A 17,064-nucleotide genomic window follows, 5' to 3' on the forward strand; every position below is an offset into this window, starting at 1 on the left:
TGCCCCTTTCCCGGAGGCCCCGGGTTCGATTCCCAGCCAGGTCAGGGATTTTTACCTGGACCTGAGGGCTGGTTTGAGGTCCACTCAGCCTACGTGATTAGAATTGAGGAGCTATCTGACGGTGAGATAACGGCCCCGGTCTAGAAAGCCAAGAAAAACGGCCAAGAGGATTCGTCGTGCTGACCACACAACACCTCATAATCTGCAGTCCTTTGGGCTGAGCAGTGGTCGCTTGGTAGGCCAAGACCCTTCAAGGGCTGTAGTGCCATGGGGTTTGGTTTGGTTTGGTTTGGTTATGATATCTGGAATAGAGCCTACTTCTCTGACTACAGCTAAGTACTTGCTTACATTACTAGGGTTATTCCATTCGTTCTTACCATAGTTTCTTGATACCGGGTAAGTTGGTCATGCTGTTAGGGGCATGCGGCTGTGAGCTAGCATCCGGGAGATGGTGGGTTCGAATCCCACCGTCGGCAGCCCTGAAAATGGTTTTCTGTGGTTTACCATTTTCACACCAGGCAAATGCTGGGGCTGTACCTTAATTAAGGCCATGGCCGCTTCGTTCCAACTTCTAGGCCTTTCCTATCCCATCGTCGCCATAAGACCTATGTGTGTCGGTGCGACATAAAGCCACTAGCAAGTTTCTTGATATCTGGAATACAAGCCTACTTATAATATTCTTTTGTGCAAGTGCCTAGATGGGCACATATAACAACTCTACCCAACAGTCACGGATAACCACCAACCAGGGGCAAGCCTCCTATCTCTCCCCGCCATGGATTTCCGGCAGCTGAGGAGAACATGCTAACACCTCATTACTGCTATATAAGCTAAGAGCACCCATGCACACACCATATCCTACTCCCCAACCAAGGGATTACCGCCAACTGTGGGTACGCCCCTGTCTCCCTTCTTCTTTCTTTCCATTACTATAACTACTCCTTTTCTGTAACTTTAATATACAAATATTTCTAACTACAGCTAAGTAGGGTTATTCCATTCATTCTTCATCCATATTATAATTTTAAGATCATTTTCTTTCTGACTTAATACTAATAGTTCACTTTTGCTCAAAAATGTTCTTCTAATCACTATAGTCTCTTTACATAGTTTCAGGAGATGAAATTATTCTCATTTCCCCACACAATACACAACACACATCTTGCATTGTCCTTTTCCCTTGCCCATCCCATGTTTTTGTGAATTCCCAACATCCACCATATCAGTCCTCTTCTTTCTCTTTCTCTTCTGTTTACATTACTTATCCTAACATTAGTTCCCTGTTTTATTATATTAAATACTGGGAGGGCCACTTTGCTCCTGCACTCAGACTCCAATAACTGTCTTTAAATATCCTTGACCCTTCATACGATTCCCTTCCATAATGTAGCCTCTCCCCTAACCGTGACTATCTCCCAGTAATTGCCTAGTTCCAACCTCTCTAAGATACTTTTAACCTTACCTAACCAATAATCTTCGTACATATTGTCCCTTTGGTGTTGGCATGACTTCTGCAAGAGCAGACCCCCTCTCCTCTTTTGATCCTTAACCAATAACTCATATTTCTCTTTTAAAATGTCCACTTGAATATTCTCGCCATATATTAGTCTTGCACCACAATTTGCTGTACAGTTTGGCAGTCCCATAAAAAATACACATTAGTGACTAAAGATCCGTTAGCTAAAATTCAACGCAACTTAAAGGCCTTACTTAAAAGATCCACATCTCTCTTTACCGAACAAGAACAATTAAAACTTATCAATATGAATCCTAGGCTCCCAGAAACTAGAGCTTTGCCCGAAATAAATAAAAAAGATATTCCGATTCGTCCTATAATCAATTGCAGAAAATCTCCCACGTATAAGGTCTCCAAATACATTCATACTTTTTTGAAAAGACATTACACTTTTAATAATAATCAACCATTAAGAAATTACATTGACTTGTGTGACATTTTGCTTAAATTTCGCGTGCGTCCAAACCAGATGATGTGTTCGTATGACGTAGTGAATATGTTCCCGAATACTCCGACAGATAAAACTGTCAATATCATTCATGATAATATTTGTAAACACAGTAATCTTAGTAAAATGGAAGTAGAAGAATTCACTAGATTGTTAACTTTCGCATTAGACAATAATTACTTCTCATTTAACAATAATATTTATAAACAGAATGGATTAGCAATGGGTGACCCAATATCGGGCATCCTTGCCGACATATTTATGGATTCAATCAAACACAATGAAATAATAGCAAAAATTAAAGGAATTGAGATATGTAGATGATACGTTTGTAATCATAAACAAAGATGTCACTAATAGTCAAGAAATCTTAGATAAGTTAAATGAAATCGAACCTAATTTGGAATTCACAAAAGAGGACGAAGTAAGTCCTCATCTGTTTCAATTTTTGTAATCCGAATTCTCTCCTTACGTTCAACTTCTTATTTCATCTTTTTCCTTCTCTTACAGAAAACATTATTTTCAGTATCTACTGACTCATTGAATTTTCTAGATGTAACAATTACGCGTAAGGTTAACACTTTTGATTTCCAAATATTTAGAAAACCGATAAAATCATCTACAACTATAAACAATTTTTCTTTACACCCGAATTCACATAAACAAGCATCTTTTCACAGTCTGATTTATAGAGCACTTAGAATCCCTCTAACTCCAAAAAATTTGAAGAAAGAATTAAATTATATTAGGTACCTCGCTAAACAAAATGGTTTCAAAATAGAAATGATCAACAAATTAATCAATAAAATTAAGAACAACTTATCCACAAATCTGATACCAGAAAAAAATTGAGTATGCTACATTCACTTTTAATAATCCAGCTATACACCAGATTACTAACATATTCAAGAAACATATTTTTAATATAGCTTTTAGAACTACTAATACTAACCAGTCCATATTCTTTAATCATAAAAAGTTAATTATGATAAAAATCGTTATTTGGGATCAGGAGTATACAGACTCAAATGTACTCAGTGTAATTTTTCATATGTTGGACAGACTGGGAGAAGTTTTATGACAAGGTACATGGAAGATGTTAACGCAGAAAAACATAGGAAATACTCAGCGATGAGTTTGCATATGAGGGAGACTGGTCATAGATTTGAATCCATAGAGAAAGACCTAGTGATAATTAGAATCATAGAAAAAGGAAGAATTTTGAACGAATTAGAAAGTTTATATATCTATTTAGATCAGACGTACAATAAGCAACAGAATCTTAATGAAACCACGGACAGTAAAGGTATGTTATATGAATGAATACCGAAATTATTAAAGTCAGTTAGTTCGAATAAATTTAGGATACCTAATATATTTAATGCTTCATACTATAATACTCCTCCCATACCTAAAGATATCAGGCCTACTTCCAGCAATACGGTTGACTCCGCCCCTTTGTCAGCCTCGTCACAATTGACTCCACCCATCCTCTCCTCCCTTCCACACTCCCCTATTCCTTCCCCTACGAGTTCACTGCCGCCTCTGCAGCACAGTTACAACACCAGACTCAGAGCCAACAGAAGGGCAGCAACCAACACAACAGTAGATAACAAATAACAACTTTCAACTAACATGTAAGTCCTCATCTGTTTCAATTTTTGTAATCCGAATTCTCTCCTTACGTTCAACTTCTTATTTCATCTTTCCCTTCTCTTACAGAAAACATTATTTTCAGTATCTACTGACATTTCCTGGCAAGGTTTCAGCCAATAGTATTACCTACCGGTGCTAAGGGCCACATAAAATTTTCAACAGATGCTTCTGTCTCACTTCATGCTGACGAATTTCATCAGCGGCCTTGGATATATCGTATTTATGACAATCATGTAAATGCTTGCGTTCACACCCTTATGTCGTTGGCTTTATATTATTACCACTTTGGCTTTCCACTAACATTTTAAATGAACTGTTTTAATTTGAATTTTAATGGAAGCAGTTTTAGTCACCGACAAGATTATAGTTTAATCATTGACAGTGTTTCCATTAGTATATATTGTATCATTTTTTACATTTTATGTCCCGAATTTTAATAACTGGCTAAACTTATAGCTTCTACTTTTAATATTAGTTGTACTCTTGATGATTGTTTTAGGCTGAAGATGCCCTTAATTGAGGGCGAAACGTCCCGTTTAACTGTGAGTCTATTTATGTAACCACTATAAGTGAAAATAAAAGTATTGAATAGGTGGAGTAAATTAAAACACCTTTATTATTGTTGAACTGCAAATTTTCAATACGGACCAAAAATGATATTTATAACATATAACGTGTAACACACCATTTAAACGAGCAGCTCGTCTCCTTCCTCCCAAATCTTCCCAGCCCAAAATTTGCAACAATTTTGTAACGCTACTCTTTTGTCGGAAATCTCCCAGAACAAATCGAGCTGCTTTTCTTTGGATTCTTTCTAGTTCTTGAATCAAGCAATCCTGGTGAGGGTCCCATAGAATGGAACCATACTCCAGTTGGGGTCTTACCAGATATTTATATGCCCTCTCCTTTACATCCTTACTACAACCCCTAAATACCCTCATAACCATGTGCAGAGATCTGTACCCTTTATTAACAATCATATATATGTGATTACCCCAATGAAGGTCTTTTCTTATATTAACACCTAGGTAGTTACAACGATCCCCAAAAGGAACTTTCACCCCATCAACGCAGTAATTAAAACTGAGAGGACTTTTCCTATTTGTGTAACTCACAACCTGACTTATAACCCCGTTTATCATCATACCATTGTCCACCGTCCATCTCACAACACTATCGAGGTCACCCTGCAGCCGCTCATAATCTTGTAACTTATTTATTACTCTGTACAGAAGAACATCATCTGCAAACAGCCTTCTCTCTGATTCCACTTCTTTACACATATCATTGATATATATAAGAAAACATAAAGGTCCAATAATACTGCCTTGAGGAATTCCCCTCTTAATTATTATAGGGTCAGATAAAGGTTCGCTTACTCTAATTCTCTGAGTTCTATTTTCTGGAAATATAGCCACCCATTCAGACACACTTTTTTCTAGTCCAATTGCACTCATTTTTGCTAGTAGTCTTCCATGATCTACCCTTATCAAATGCCTTAGATAGCGCAATCGCAATACAGTCCATTTGGCCTCCTGAATCCAGGATATCTGCTATATCTTGCTGAAATCCTACAAGCTAATCTTCAGTCGAATAACCTTTCCTAAACCCAAACTACCTTCTGTCAAACCAGTTATTAATTTCGCAAACATATCTAATATAATCAGAAAGAATGCTTTCCCAAAGCTTACATACAATGCATGTCAAACTGACTGGCCTGTAATTTTCAGCTTTATGTCTATCACCCTTTCCCATATACACAGGGGCTACTATAGTAACTCTCCATTCATTTGGTTTAGCTCCTTCAACCAAACAATAATCAAATAAGTATTTCAGATATGGTACTATATCCCAACACATTGCCTTTAGTCTATCCCCAGAAATCTTATCAATTCCAGCTGCTTTTCTAGTTTTCAACTTTTGTATCTTACTGTAAATATCATTGTTATCATAGGTAAATTTTAATACTTCTTTAGTGTTACTCACATCCCCTATCTGGACATTATCCTTCTAACCAACAATCTTTACATACTGCTGACTGAATACTTCTGCGTTTTGAAGATCCTCGCATACACACTCCCCTTGTGCATTAATGATTCCTGGAATGTCCTTCTTTGAAATTGTTTCTGCCTTAACCCTCGAAGTGGCGGTCATCTATCCTGTAGTGGCAGCGATGTTTTACCGGTGTTGCAGACTCTTAGTACAAATTGTGTTAAAAATCGCTGACATGTTACACATAATAAACAGAACACCCTTTTATCTTCAAAAGTATAAGGAATAAGTTGATGATGATACTAAAGCTGTTATTTATCATCCAAAATGGGTAATACCTAAATATTCGAATTTTTTATTATTTTTTTGTTATATATAATAATATATAATATATCTAATATATAATATGTTTATATTTAGGTAAATTTTAAAAAATGACATAGGCCTATACTACAGGAGGACCAGTTCATAGTAAAGAGTTGCGCACCGGTATATAGTTTATAATACTGTTCTTAGCTGGAAAAAATGTACAACAATGTACACAACAATTGTATGCTACCACTTGTACATTTCACTCAGTCACTTGGGTGGGTCTTTCTTTTTACTCCTCGATATTCAGGCCTCCAGAAGTGCACTAATTTATGATAACACCCCTGGTAAATACCACCATTACATCCTGGACACCAGAATATAGACTCCTTCTTTTCTTGCAAGCACACAACACATAAGCGATTGTTATTCTGTGGCAATTTTTCGAGAGCATGAGAGGGGCCTCCTGCATGACCTGCTGGCCTCACAACTGGAATTGTGAATTGTTCATTTAGAAATCCCCTTACTATACTGACAATAAACTATCGTTTTGCTAAAGGCCTATCGGTGTTCTTTATGTACAGGATGTATGCATCAAATAATGGCATATCTAGAAGATTTGAGAAAATTTGCTTCCAGTACCTTCTAGTCTATCTGGAACAAGTGGCATGGTAAATGCACTTATCTTTATTATCTACCCCTCCCATGAAGATATTGTACTTATGAATCAGTAGTGGTTTCAACCCTTCATTTCCCTTTCGACTCCATACAACGTTGTCCTCAGCGTGACATCCAGCTGTCAGACGATAAACTGGTTTCCGTGTTATTTTTCTTTATAAGCAACCAGTAGAACGTCACCTTGCCTAAAGTAAACAGTTTGCCTAGATTCAAGTTTTGTACCTAAAACAATCTGAGACATCCCTTTGAAGAAGTATTCACTGTTCCTGTGAGGAAATGATTTAGTATTGCTTACATGATTATATATCAACACTTCAGATAGATATCAGAAGGAAAACTGGCGATTAAATATAGCTGGCTCAGGTGAGACGTATGTGTGGCCGGCCGCTGAGTATGAAGCAACTAGCACAAGACAGCGGGAGTTTGACGCTACTTTGGCTACGATTTACACTAGATTAATGCAACATGCTACTATACAAACTATTTCATGATTATGACCGAACATTTCTCCTTTGATTGATTCGTAATTAGCACAATTCGATAAATAATAATTCGATTACCGATATAAAATAAAGAGCATGTTAAAATGCCTGATATCAGGCGTTGCCACTGGGCAAGCGCATAAAACGCCTGATATCAGGCGTTTTCCACTTGGAGGGTTAAAGTACCTATACATACTCTTTCATTTTTCACTAAAATTTGTATGACCACCAATTATGCTTGCCATCATGATTTTAGTATAATCTTGATAGGCCTCATACCCTTCATTTTCCCTACTCTATATACATCGTCTATGTTCACCTCACTCAAATTTATCTTAATTTAGCTTTGTATCATTTCTACCATTTTATATATTATTTCAACCTCGCTTTCATTGTCTCCTTCTGGCACAACATAAAGGAAAAGGTTTTTCCTCCTGAGTTCTTGATTAGTCCTGTTTTCTGACCACTTTACTTGGCTAAATTCCTCCTCCAAATCCATGACTTTGGTGTCAGTCGTTCTGCTTCATCCGTGTTTTGAGCCACTTTCTCTTTTATCACACTCCTCTTTGACACACTGTTTTAGCTCTTTTATTTCCTTATTTATTTCCTTAGATTGCTTCCTAATTAAGTCCCTTGTTTTCTCATTCTGGCATGCTTCTTTGACCACTCCCTTTATCATTTCAAATTCTTCCCAGCCAATTACACCCACTGGCCCAGGCCCCAGATTTAATTCAACGCCACCAATTTCCAACAAAACTATCACTCCTGCTACCATCCTGAACCTGAACTGCCTTCTATCGAACCAGTTATTAATTTCGCAAACATGTTTAAAATAATCAGAAAGAATGCTTTCCCAAAGCTTACATGTAATGCGTGTCAAATCCGTATCAATGTCAAATTCTATATGAACATTGTTCACAAGCCAGTCAACCTTGTAACTCCCACTTATGTTAACACTTAAATGAAACATACCTTTACTATCTAAATCATTCGTAACAAAATGGGACTTTTCTGTCTTATAAAAATAATTTTCTTTAGGATTGTGATTTCTAATGGCTTTGACATTAGGTTTGACATTTACTGACTTGGCAACAGTACATACATTCACAAGATGATTCTTCACATGACTTTTTTTACAAATATAATCTTTGTATCTACAGAAATGAGTTACATGATTTTACCCCCACAAACAAGACAACTAGCTTTATTAGGAAAATTGTTTGACTACTAGGTGCCCTTAGGCTTCATAGACAGGTTCACTTTTTGATCCATTGAGAACATAGCGGTCTTTCAATTCTTTAGAATTAGACAAGGTTACTAAACTCTTTCTTAGCATCCTCCTCTAAAAGCCTGTCATGTATAGGACCTTCATCTAAACCCATAACAAGCCTATCTTTAATCAAAATTTCCAAATTACTTTTTTGTCAAACTTTCAGTTTGCCATCAATGACCTAACCCTTGCCAATTACTGATTGACAGACCCATTAGGTTCTTTTACCGCATTATAAAATTTAAACCTAGTGGAAAAATAGATTCAGCAGGTGAAAAATGACTATTAAACAAAGCTACTAGCTCACCATGTGGTTTGTCTCGGGTAAGTGTGGAAATGTAAGGTTAGCCATCAACCTACATGCCTTCTCATTGAGCAAATTGAGAGATGGCACTTTTATCCGCATGTCACTTGTTATTTCATTTGCCATAAAGAAATTCTTCATTCGTGCCTTAAAAATTTCTGAATCATTTTCTGGTGAAAACTCATGTAGTTGTCTTACCAAGGAATTCATAGTTTTAAGTTTCATGTCATCTTTTCCACCCACAAAATGTTACTTTTATTTCGTATACCTTAGGATTCCATAATAATCATAATAATCCTCATTGCCAATTTATAGTACGCTGGACTCTTTAAAATATTAAATACATAGGATATTTTATTAAAATATTGCTTATTTACATTAGCATACATAAACTATCTTAATATCAAATAATCCAGCAAACATCCGAAAATCCAAAATCAAAGTATTGTCATTAGAGGAATCGATACATCAGTTTTCTTCATGATCGATATACTACAAAGTGATTAGGGGCCGATGACCTTAGATCTTAGGCCCCTTTAAACAACAAGCAAGCACAAAGGGGTTAAGTAACTTGGATTTAATTCATGCCTAAATTTTATTTGCATCATCAATTACTTCAGTACAGTTTCAAATGGTTGGTTGTATTTCTTTTATGAAGTTTAAATGTGTGTCTACAGATCCAAATACCCACTTCAAACTGCAGTAGCTTGCATGAAGTCAAGACCCAATGGTCCAGTTACCACATTATCTGCGGATAACTGTGTCCACTGGACTTGATTTTTATGTTTAGATTGTTAATATGTCAATTGTAAAGAAAATTCAGTTTTTAACTCCCGTGTATTTGAAGAGTAGATACTGTACTGCAGATGGAAGATTATTTCAGTTTTTAATTTAATGTCAGGCAGGATAATTTAAAATTACTTGCTCACATTGTAAAATCATGGCCCAAATGTGCCAACTGTCCTTACCAAGCAATGAAGGACAGTTAATTTTCGTCTATTGTAAAGGGATGAACATAACAAATAAGTGTTTTTTGTTGTTTCAGTACCTGGACATGCGATTCAAATCTCGCCTGGTAAGATGCCTGGCAGCCTTGACGTTCATTGTCAAAAGTCTGCTAAACCTTGGAGTAACAGTGCTTACTCCGTGTGTGGCCATGAAGACTGTGACTGGCATTCCGTACTGGGCATCCATCATGGGCATCAGTGCCATTAGCATCTTCTTTACCATACTGGTCAGTCTTCTTCAGTCTGCAAATATTTCAGAATGTGCTTTTCAATTTTATTTATTTACTGTACGTAGGGAATTGTTTTACGTAGTTTGAAAGAGAATTACGACACCATCCATGACATAATTGATGTTCTAAGACTCCGGTAAATATGCATTTTTTTAAAAGATGTTTATGGCCATCAGATGCCTCTGTTGCTCAGGCGGCAGCATGTCGGCCTCTCACTGCTGGGTCCCATGGTTCTGGTCACTCCAAGTCAGATTAATGCTGGACAAAGCAGAAGCGGGACAGGTTTTTCTCCGGGTACTCCAGTTTTCCCTGTCATTTTTCATTCCTGCAACACTCTCCAACATCATTTCATTTCACCTGTCAGCCATTAATCATTGCCCGGAAGAGTACAACATGCTTCGGCAGCCAGCAAAGTTCCTATCCTCACCGCTAGGTGGAGCTTCATTCATTCCATTCCCAATGCGGTTGAAACTGGAAAGAGGATGTGGATTTTCATTTTTCATGACCCTTAGAGACCACAATAAGCAAATATTATACATTTTAGAAGCCTTCTTCGTAGCCCAATATCGCTGTATTCTCTCTCTGGCGGCCTGTCTCCTTTCCACTGTCCATTTGCTTTTCTGCTGTCCTTCTTCATGAATGCTCTTTAAGCAGTGGCGGCCGGTCAGTACGTGCTACCGGGCTCCAGCACGTAGCTTGGAACTGTAAGGAATATTATTTATGTACAGTACAATTATCCTGGTGCCTTTTCGTTGTTTTGAGTACGATATGAATTTGTGTTTTGTGAAAATCAGGACGCGATCTGCCGAACACCTAGCGCCGTTCTCCCGGGGAACAAGGCTCGTGCTCATGTGAAGTGAGCCCTTGCCTGTAGCCTGAAGGAAGCAATACGCAGGCGCAGCCAAGCTTGCAACACTCCCCCTAGCCGGCGGAGTATACCGTAAACCGGGATCAACTTTCACTGATCCCGTTTATAGTTACTTCCTCTCCCGCAAGGGGGTAGAATTACTCGATGTCTCCTGCTACCCGGAGCGCAGCGAGGGATCCAGTCGGCCGTGCTTATATTGAACGTGGTAAGCGAATCTGCCACTAGAGAGTAGCATCGTCTGGGTTCGAAAGTAAAGCGTAAGTGGAGGCAATCTATCTCACACATGCTTATTAAAATATACATCTTCCTTTTGTGTCAAAAATAAGGAATTCGTAGGTGAGTCAAAGAATCTTTGACTGACCCTAAATGTTATCCCGCATTACAATGTAATTTACTCTGGTGAAATGAAATAGCGTATGGCTTTTAGTGCCGGAAGTATCCGAGGACATGTTCGACTCGCCAGATGCAGATCTTTTGATTTGACACCCGTAGGCGACCTGCGAGTCATGATGAGGATGAAATGATGATGACGACAACACGTACACCCAATGATGGTTAAAATTCCAGACCCTGCCGGGAATTGAACCCGGGATCCCTGTGACCAAAAAGGCCAGCGCGCTAACCATTTAGCCATGGAGCCGGACATTTACTCTGGTAACCTAATAGGGGAGGTCTCAATGAATCAGTTGGCAGCACTTTCAGTTGCTTTGTGCAGTTTTTAATCTCGCGGTTATATTACTGGTGCGTGTTTTTCCTGTCATTGTGTTAGTGCTAAAGTTTATACGAAGATTTATCAAATTATTTATCCACTGCAGTGTATATAAAGTGAAATTAAATTAGTGTTCTTAGTGGGGATCTATATTCCCACGATTCTATTTGCACTGATGTAAGTTGCGCCATTAGGTTAGTAAAAACAATATTTCTTCAATGAATTATTTATCTCGTGGACAGTTGTCGAAGAATTCATCTGCTTCCAAATTAATGTTGTTTTTGTTTGTTCTGAGTAATAAATTGCGAGAAAAGTTGTATTATTATTATTATTATTATTATTATTATTATTATTATTATTATTATTATTATTATTATTATTATTTCTATTATGATTATTAGTAGTAGTAGTATTATTACCAAGTTTGAAGTATGCGTTGTTCATCATGGCAATATGCAGATTTAAAACAGCGTATTTAGCTTGTTTTTTGTAGCACGTAGGACGATTTTTTCACGAGCCGCCACTGTCTTTAAGTTATTGATCTGCTGTTGCTACAAGTCTAATTTTTTCAGGTCTTTCCTGACTTCCCTGAACCACTTATTACATATATTAGATCTACTATCGAGTATGGTAAAAATGTCTTGTTATCCATTTTTGTCAGTTGTTTTACGTCACACCGAGACAGATATGTCTTATGGCAACGATGGGAGAGGAAAGGCCTAGGAATGCGAAGGAAGCGGCCGTGGCCTTAAATAAGGCACAGGCCCAGCATTTGCCTGGTGTGAAAATGGGAAGCCACGGGAAACCATCTTCAGGCCTGCCGACAGTGGGGTTCGAACCCACTATATTCCGGATGCGAGCTCACAGCTGCGCGCTCCTAACCACACAGCCAACTCGCCCGGTATTCCATCCTTAACAGGTGGCTATAGAACTTGAGTCGGCCCTTCTTGATGAATTCCATCAGTCATTCGGTTTTCTGATATACAGTAGTTCCTCTCATTCTCGATGCAACCTTGTCGTTACACACAAACACAAATCAAAAGGAAGGTAAATGATAATAATAAAGATAATAATAAAGGCACACTAAAAATGTTAGACGCAATTAAAGATATTAAAACACACGCACGTTTTCACAAGAAAACAACAAACAGAAACTGTCAGGTTAAGCAACATGACAGCTAAGGAAGGATAAGTGGAAAGCGGTGGGACCATATCGAGGGGGTGAAAGGTATTGGCAGTGCTGAAGAAGCGAAATCAATGGTGATTCGAATATACATTTTATTTAATAATTTAGATTGGCATTACGCGCAAATGTGATCAAGCAAAATTACACTTTAAAAAGAAGGGAAATGATTTTAACAATAATTGCGAAAAATTACCTAGCAAGTTTAAATTCAGTGATGCTACTTTATATAACTTCAGTAAGGTACATCTCACACAATGTACAAGTTTCAAGGCGCAATATTTAAGTGATATAATACTGTCAGAAAGAATAACATTTTAGTACCATTATACAGTCAGAAGGATATACAGAGAAGAAAGGAACACACAACATTTAAAATGATTTTCTTAGCGCAGAGCTCATTTAGGAGGCAGCCCCCTCAAAAACACTTCTGAGAAAGGGTGCCCGTCCTAAATGTTAATACTCTAAGATGATGCAGATCTATGAGACAGTCCCAAATGGGAAAATTACGGTTTACAATTCTGTCGAAAGGAGTTGAACACACAATTTTCGGAAACAAGAAAAGGGAACTGTCTCTTAACAAATATGATGGGACTTGCCGGAAAGGCTAACTCATATTAAGAAAATTTCGGCGACTGAAGGAAAAACGGGTAAGCTCTGGCAAAAGGAAATTTAAAGGAACACTATATTTCAAGACTGCTAGCCGAAAAATGAAATAGCAAAGTGCTTACCTTATCGGAGGGGGCCGAGAGGCCCTATCACCTGCAGAAGGCAACATCTCCCTTCAGCGGTCAAAATTACAAGACGGCTTCGAAGAGCATGGCTCTCGCCACGAGCTACTCTATCCGGAAATTGTGAAACAACCAATGGGCGTCCGTTATTTTCCTTCGTCCGCCAATGACAAATAGTGTTATTATATTCCAATGAGAGCCCAGCAAATAATGCTGATCAAGAGCCTCGTGTAGCATCGCGAACCTTCCAAACTGACGCAAAATCATGCAACCGGTAACTCCTGGAAGCATCCTACCCAATCTGTCACATGTGCCACAGTGTGTCTCAAAAACATTTCATCTTACCTTTCAAAGTTTTTAAGATTAACTTTTCTCAATAATTAAATAATTTTGAAGCGGTTTCTTAACCAAACAATTCCAAATATTCCCACACACAGGAGATGCAAAAACAAAGAAATAAATGAACACATGAATATACAAAATTAACACATGAACATATAAAATTCTCCACAGCGTTCCAAGTCCAAATAATCACTACATTCTGCCCCCCCCCTTAACTTGTAGCATAGCTCCAATAAAAATTATCTTGTTACACTTTATTTAGCAGTCCAGTTTCTGTGTTAGGTTTTAAAAATAATTAACCAACTTAATGTTCACTGAAAAAAATGGCATGAACTACAACACCGTGAAGAAGATCAAAAAACTTAAATTGTCACTTTGATATCCACAAAAACACAACAGTGTAAAAAAGATATTACTACATCTTCAAAAATTTAAATTGTCACTTTCATGTCCACCAAAAACCACAGTACTGAATTTTTGAAAAATTAAGTGTCCCCTGAAAATAAAAACATTGTGGAAAATAAAATAGGTAATATTCTGCATTGAATATAATTTTATTCATTTATTTACACGGCAGGACCACTAGTTTTCTCTGATCATGTGACTGACGACTCGGCCCATGTCTCCAGCCTCCACATTATTTCAGTTCAAACTGGATTCGCAAACACGTTGTTAAGTGGTTCCTCCATACTTTGAACCAATGAGAAACCGGGCACAGTCTAGCACGACTGGCGTTATGAAAACATCTGGCTACAAGATTGCGATGTTGATTGCCATGTCCAAAACATATGATGACGTTGTATCCCACCAATGGGCGCGTCAATGTCTGTTCGGTAAATATGTAGTCATTATCTGGATATTTGTTACGGGACGATGGTCACCAAAATGTAGAAGGTGCCCCTCAACAAGGCACGTCCGGTTGTCAGGCAGGGAACGGATGTCGTCACCTGGATGTCTGGTCACTGGTTGCGGTGTAGAACGGCAGAGCCCAAGACACAATGTACGTCTCCTCTAGGCACGACAGTAGAAACGGGGATTGCATCCCCCTCCGCCCACTGCAACATAAATGTATACGCAGCAAACAGGGAATTCCACAAACTAAAGCCACCCTGATGGACAAGAGCTTGGAGGCACCCAACTGGTGTCTCCACGACCTCCATTTGGGAGATACCCCCCCCCCCACACACAGAGTTGAGACTACCTTAACCCCTGCAAGGCAAGCACTATAGATAATTTCAACATAAAATTTAGAAAATGGTGAAAAGCTAAAGAAAATTCTACCGGAGTTTACCTTTACATCCGAAAATTTTACCAGAAAATAACCACTGTACATTAAATTACAGTGTACATACTTAGTCGCCCCACAAGAGAAAAAGGAAAATAAGTAAAAGAAGAAATTTAGGAATGGTCACACTCACAACATGTGTTGTTCAGCCATGATCTTCTGGCCCATTACCTTTTGAAGGATCTTCCTCTCAATCTTCTCATCTTCTCTCAAACCAGCCTTTCCAGTAGCTTGGGGGCATTCACTTCCATAAACACATTTGGGTTTAATCACCGTGTTGTAATGTCTGAGTTTAGCTTTCACTGAAGCTGCCTTTTTCCTTGTACAGGTCGTGTGTTCTTCAAAATGCTGCGGCCCTCCTATCTCACCTACTGCTGTTGGCTTCTCTTTCAATGGATCCCATATGCACAATCTCACTGAGATATTTGAAGCTGTTAAGTCTTTCTGTCTTAGGTTATCATACCTTGTCCTTAGTTTTTGGGGAGCTGCGGGGATGTTAGTCATGTACTTTGTTTCTTCAAAGAGGTTCTAAGTCCAGCCTTTTCTGCTTGTTGTTTCAAAAGATTTATCTGTTCTACAGCTGCATCTGTGTTTCTAGAAAGGATTGCTAAATCGTCAGCTAAAGCAAGACAGTTAATCTTGACACCGTTCTTTAAACCTTCAATGTATACTTGGTTCAGAAAACTGTTCTTAAGTTATTTTTCCCATTCATAAATAACCTTCTCGCACATGCAATTAAAGAGTCAGTGATAGTGTTTATTAGTATTATTATTGAACTCCAGTTACCCAAACGTGAAATATTCAGGTTGATTTTCATGGCAGTGCAATGAGGCTGCATTGACTAATGCACACGATCGAAAAAAATGGTCATAATATGATTCAGTGGACGAAAGATTTCAGGTTTTAGGTGATGACGAAATTATCTACTGAGTTACAGAAGAATCACAGGAAGTGGGTAGCAATGCCAATAACATGACTGAAAATGAACTAGAAACAGCAGGTGAAGCCTTCACCTGCTTGGAAACCACCTAGTGGATGGAATGAAAACCGAAAGCATCCTGTGCAGCATCTTGCCATCAAGCAGCTGCGAGACCCGACAGTACACAAGAGAGTATCGGCCTCGAAGCAACTAACCTTGCTGGATATCATATAATTTACAAAGTTTATTCCACCTACTCAATACTGTACAATAATTGAAATGTCTATAAATACATTACAAAATATTATCAAGGGACAAGTTTCGACCCTATATGGGTCATCATCAGCCTAACTAAGATACCCTTATGGATTTGCCAAAGTCTTAAGTCAGAATTACGTTGAGGAAATGAAATCTAAAAGAATGAACTCTGTATGTGATGCGATAAAGTACATATGAAATGGTGGATTGATGAACTGTTAAGGATAAAATAATGTTATACTGAAGAATGACAAATAAATTTTTTAGTATTTACGTCAATTACAATCAGACTGTAAAAATAGTTATCATACAACTTTTACAATGATGATTAAAATATGCCCTTGTTAATGAATACGCTAAGATTTCACATCAAGAACGTAATATGCCGGTTGAATGCAAAGTCCAGATGCTTCTATTGAGCTCTAAAATTCCGAGTGTATCTTCAGGTGGAGAATTGAAAGTTGTACATTGGTGCAGAGGGTGTCTGTCTTGTTTGAGATCCAATATTTCTGATACAGAAATTAAATGTATATATAACCGTGTGGCATTCTTATAATATAATGGATTCTTGTTGTAGTGAGAGGAAATTTCCCAATCCAAGTTGGAACCAATAGAACCTGATGATGAGAAAGTTAGAATTAACACGAGATATTTTGAAGGAAGGGAATGGCGAAAAACGAAAAGAGAAAACAACGAGTACTCACCTTGCGTGCAATGCGAACAACCTTACCGGTAGAGTGCAACTAAGGGAATGAGAATGGCGTGGAACAGGAGGGGAAGAAGTTGGTGAAGGGAGGAGCCATTCAGTGGAGCGGGTGACGTGCGAAGGGAGGGGCGGGGAAATGGGAAGTGGCTCAAGGCGGGGTTGGAGGGTGGG

At 38.2% G+C, this 17,064-nt stretch overlaps 1 protein-coding gene across 1 annotated transcript in view; it reads left to right on the forward strand.

Moving 5' to 3' along the window:
• Positions 1–17,064, forward strand: part of LOC136881098 (sodium-coupled monocarboxylate transporter 2) — a 286,910-nt gene that overhangs the window by 84,374 nt on the left and 185,472 nt on the right. Inside the window, exon 4 of the mRNA XM_068229293.1 lies at positions 9,701–9,889. Within this exon, the coding sequence (XP_068085394.1) occupies positions 9,701–9,889 (189 nt within the window). The remainder of the gene's footprint in view (positions 1–9,700; positions 9,890–17,064) is intronic.

Source organism: Anabrus simplex, chromosome 1 (assembly GCF_040414725.1).
Source record: "Anabrus simplex isolate iqAnaSimp1 chromosome 1, ASM4041472v1, whole genome shotgun sequence".
In the NCBI taxonomy this organism is placed as follows: domain Eukaryota; kingdom Metazoa; phylum Arthropoda; class Insecta; order Orthoptera; family Tettigoniidae; genus Anabrus; species Anabrus simplex.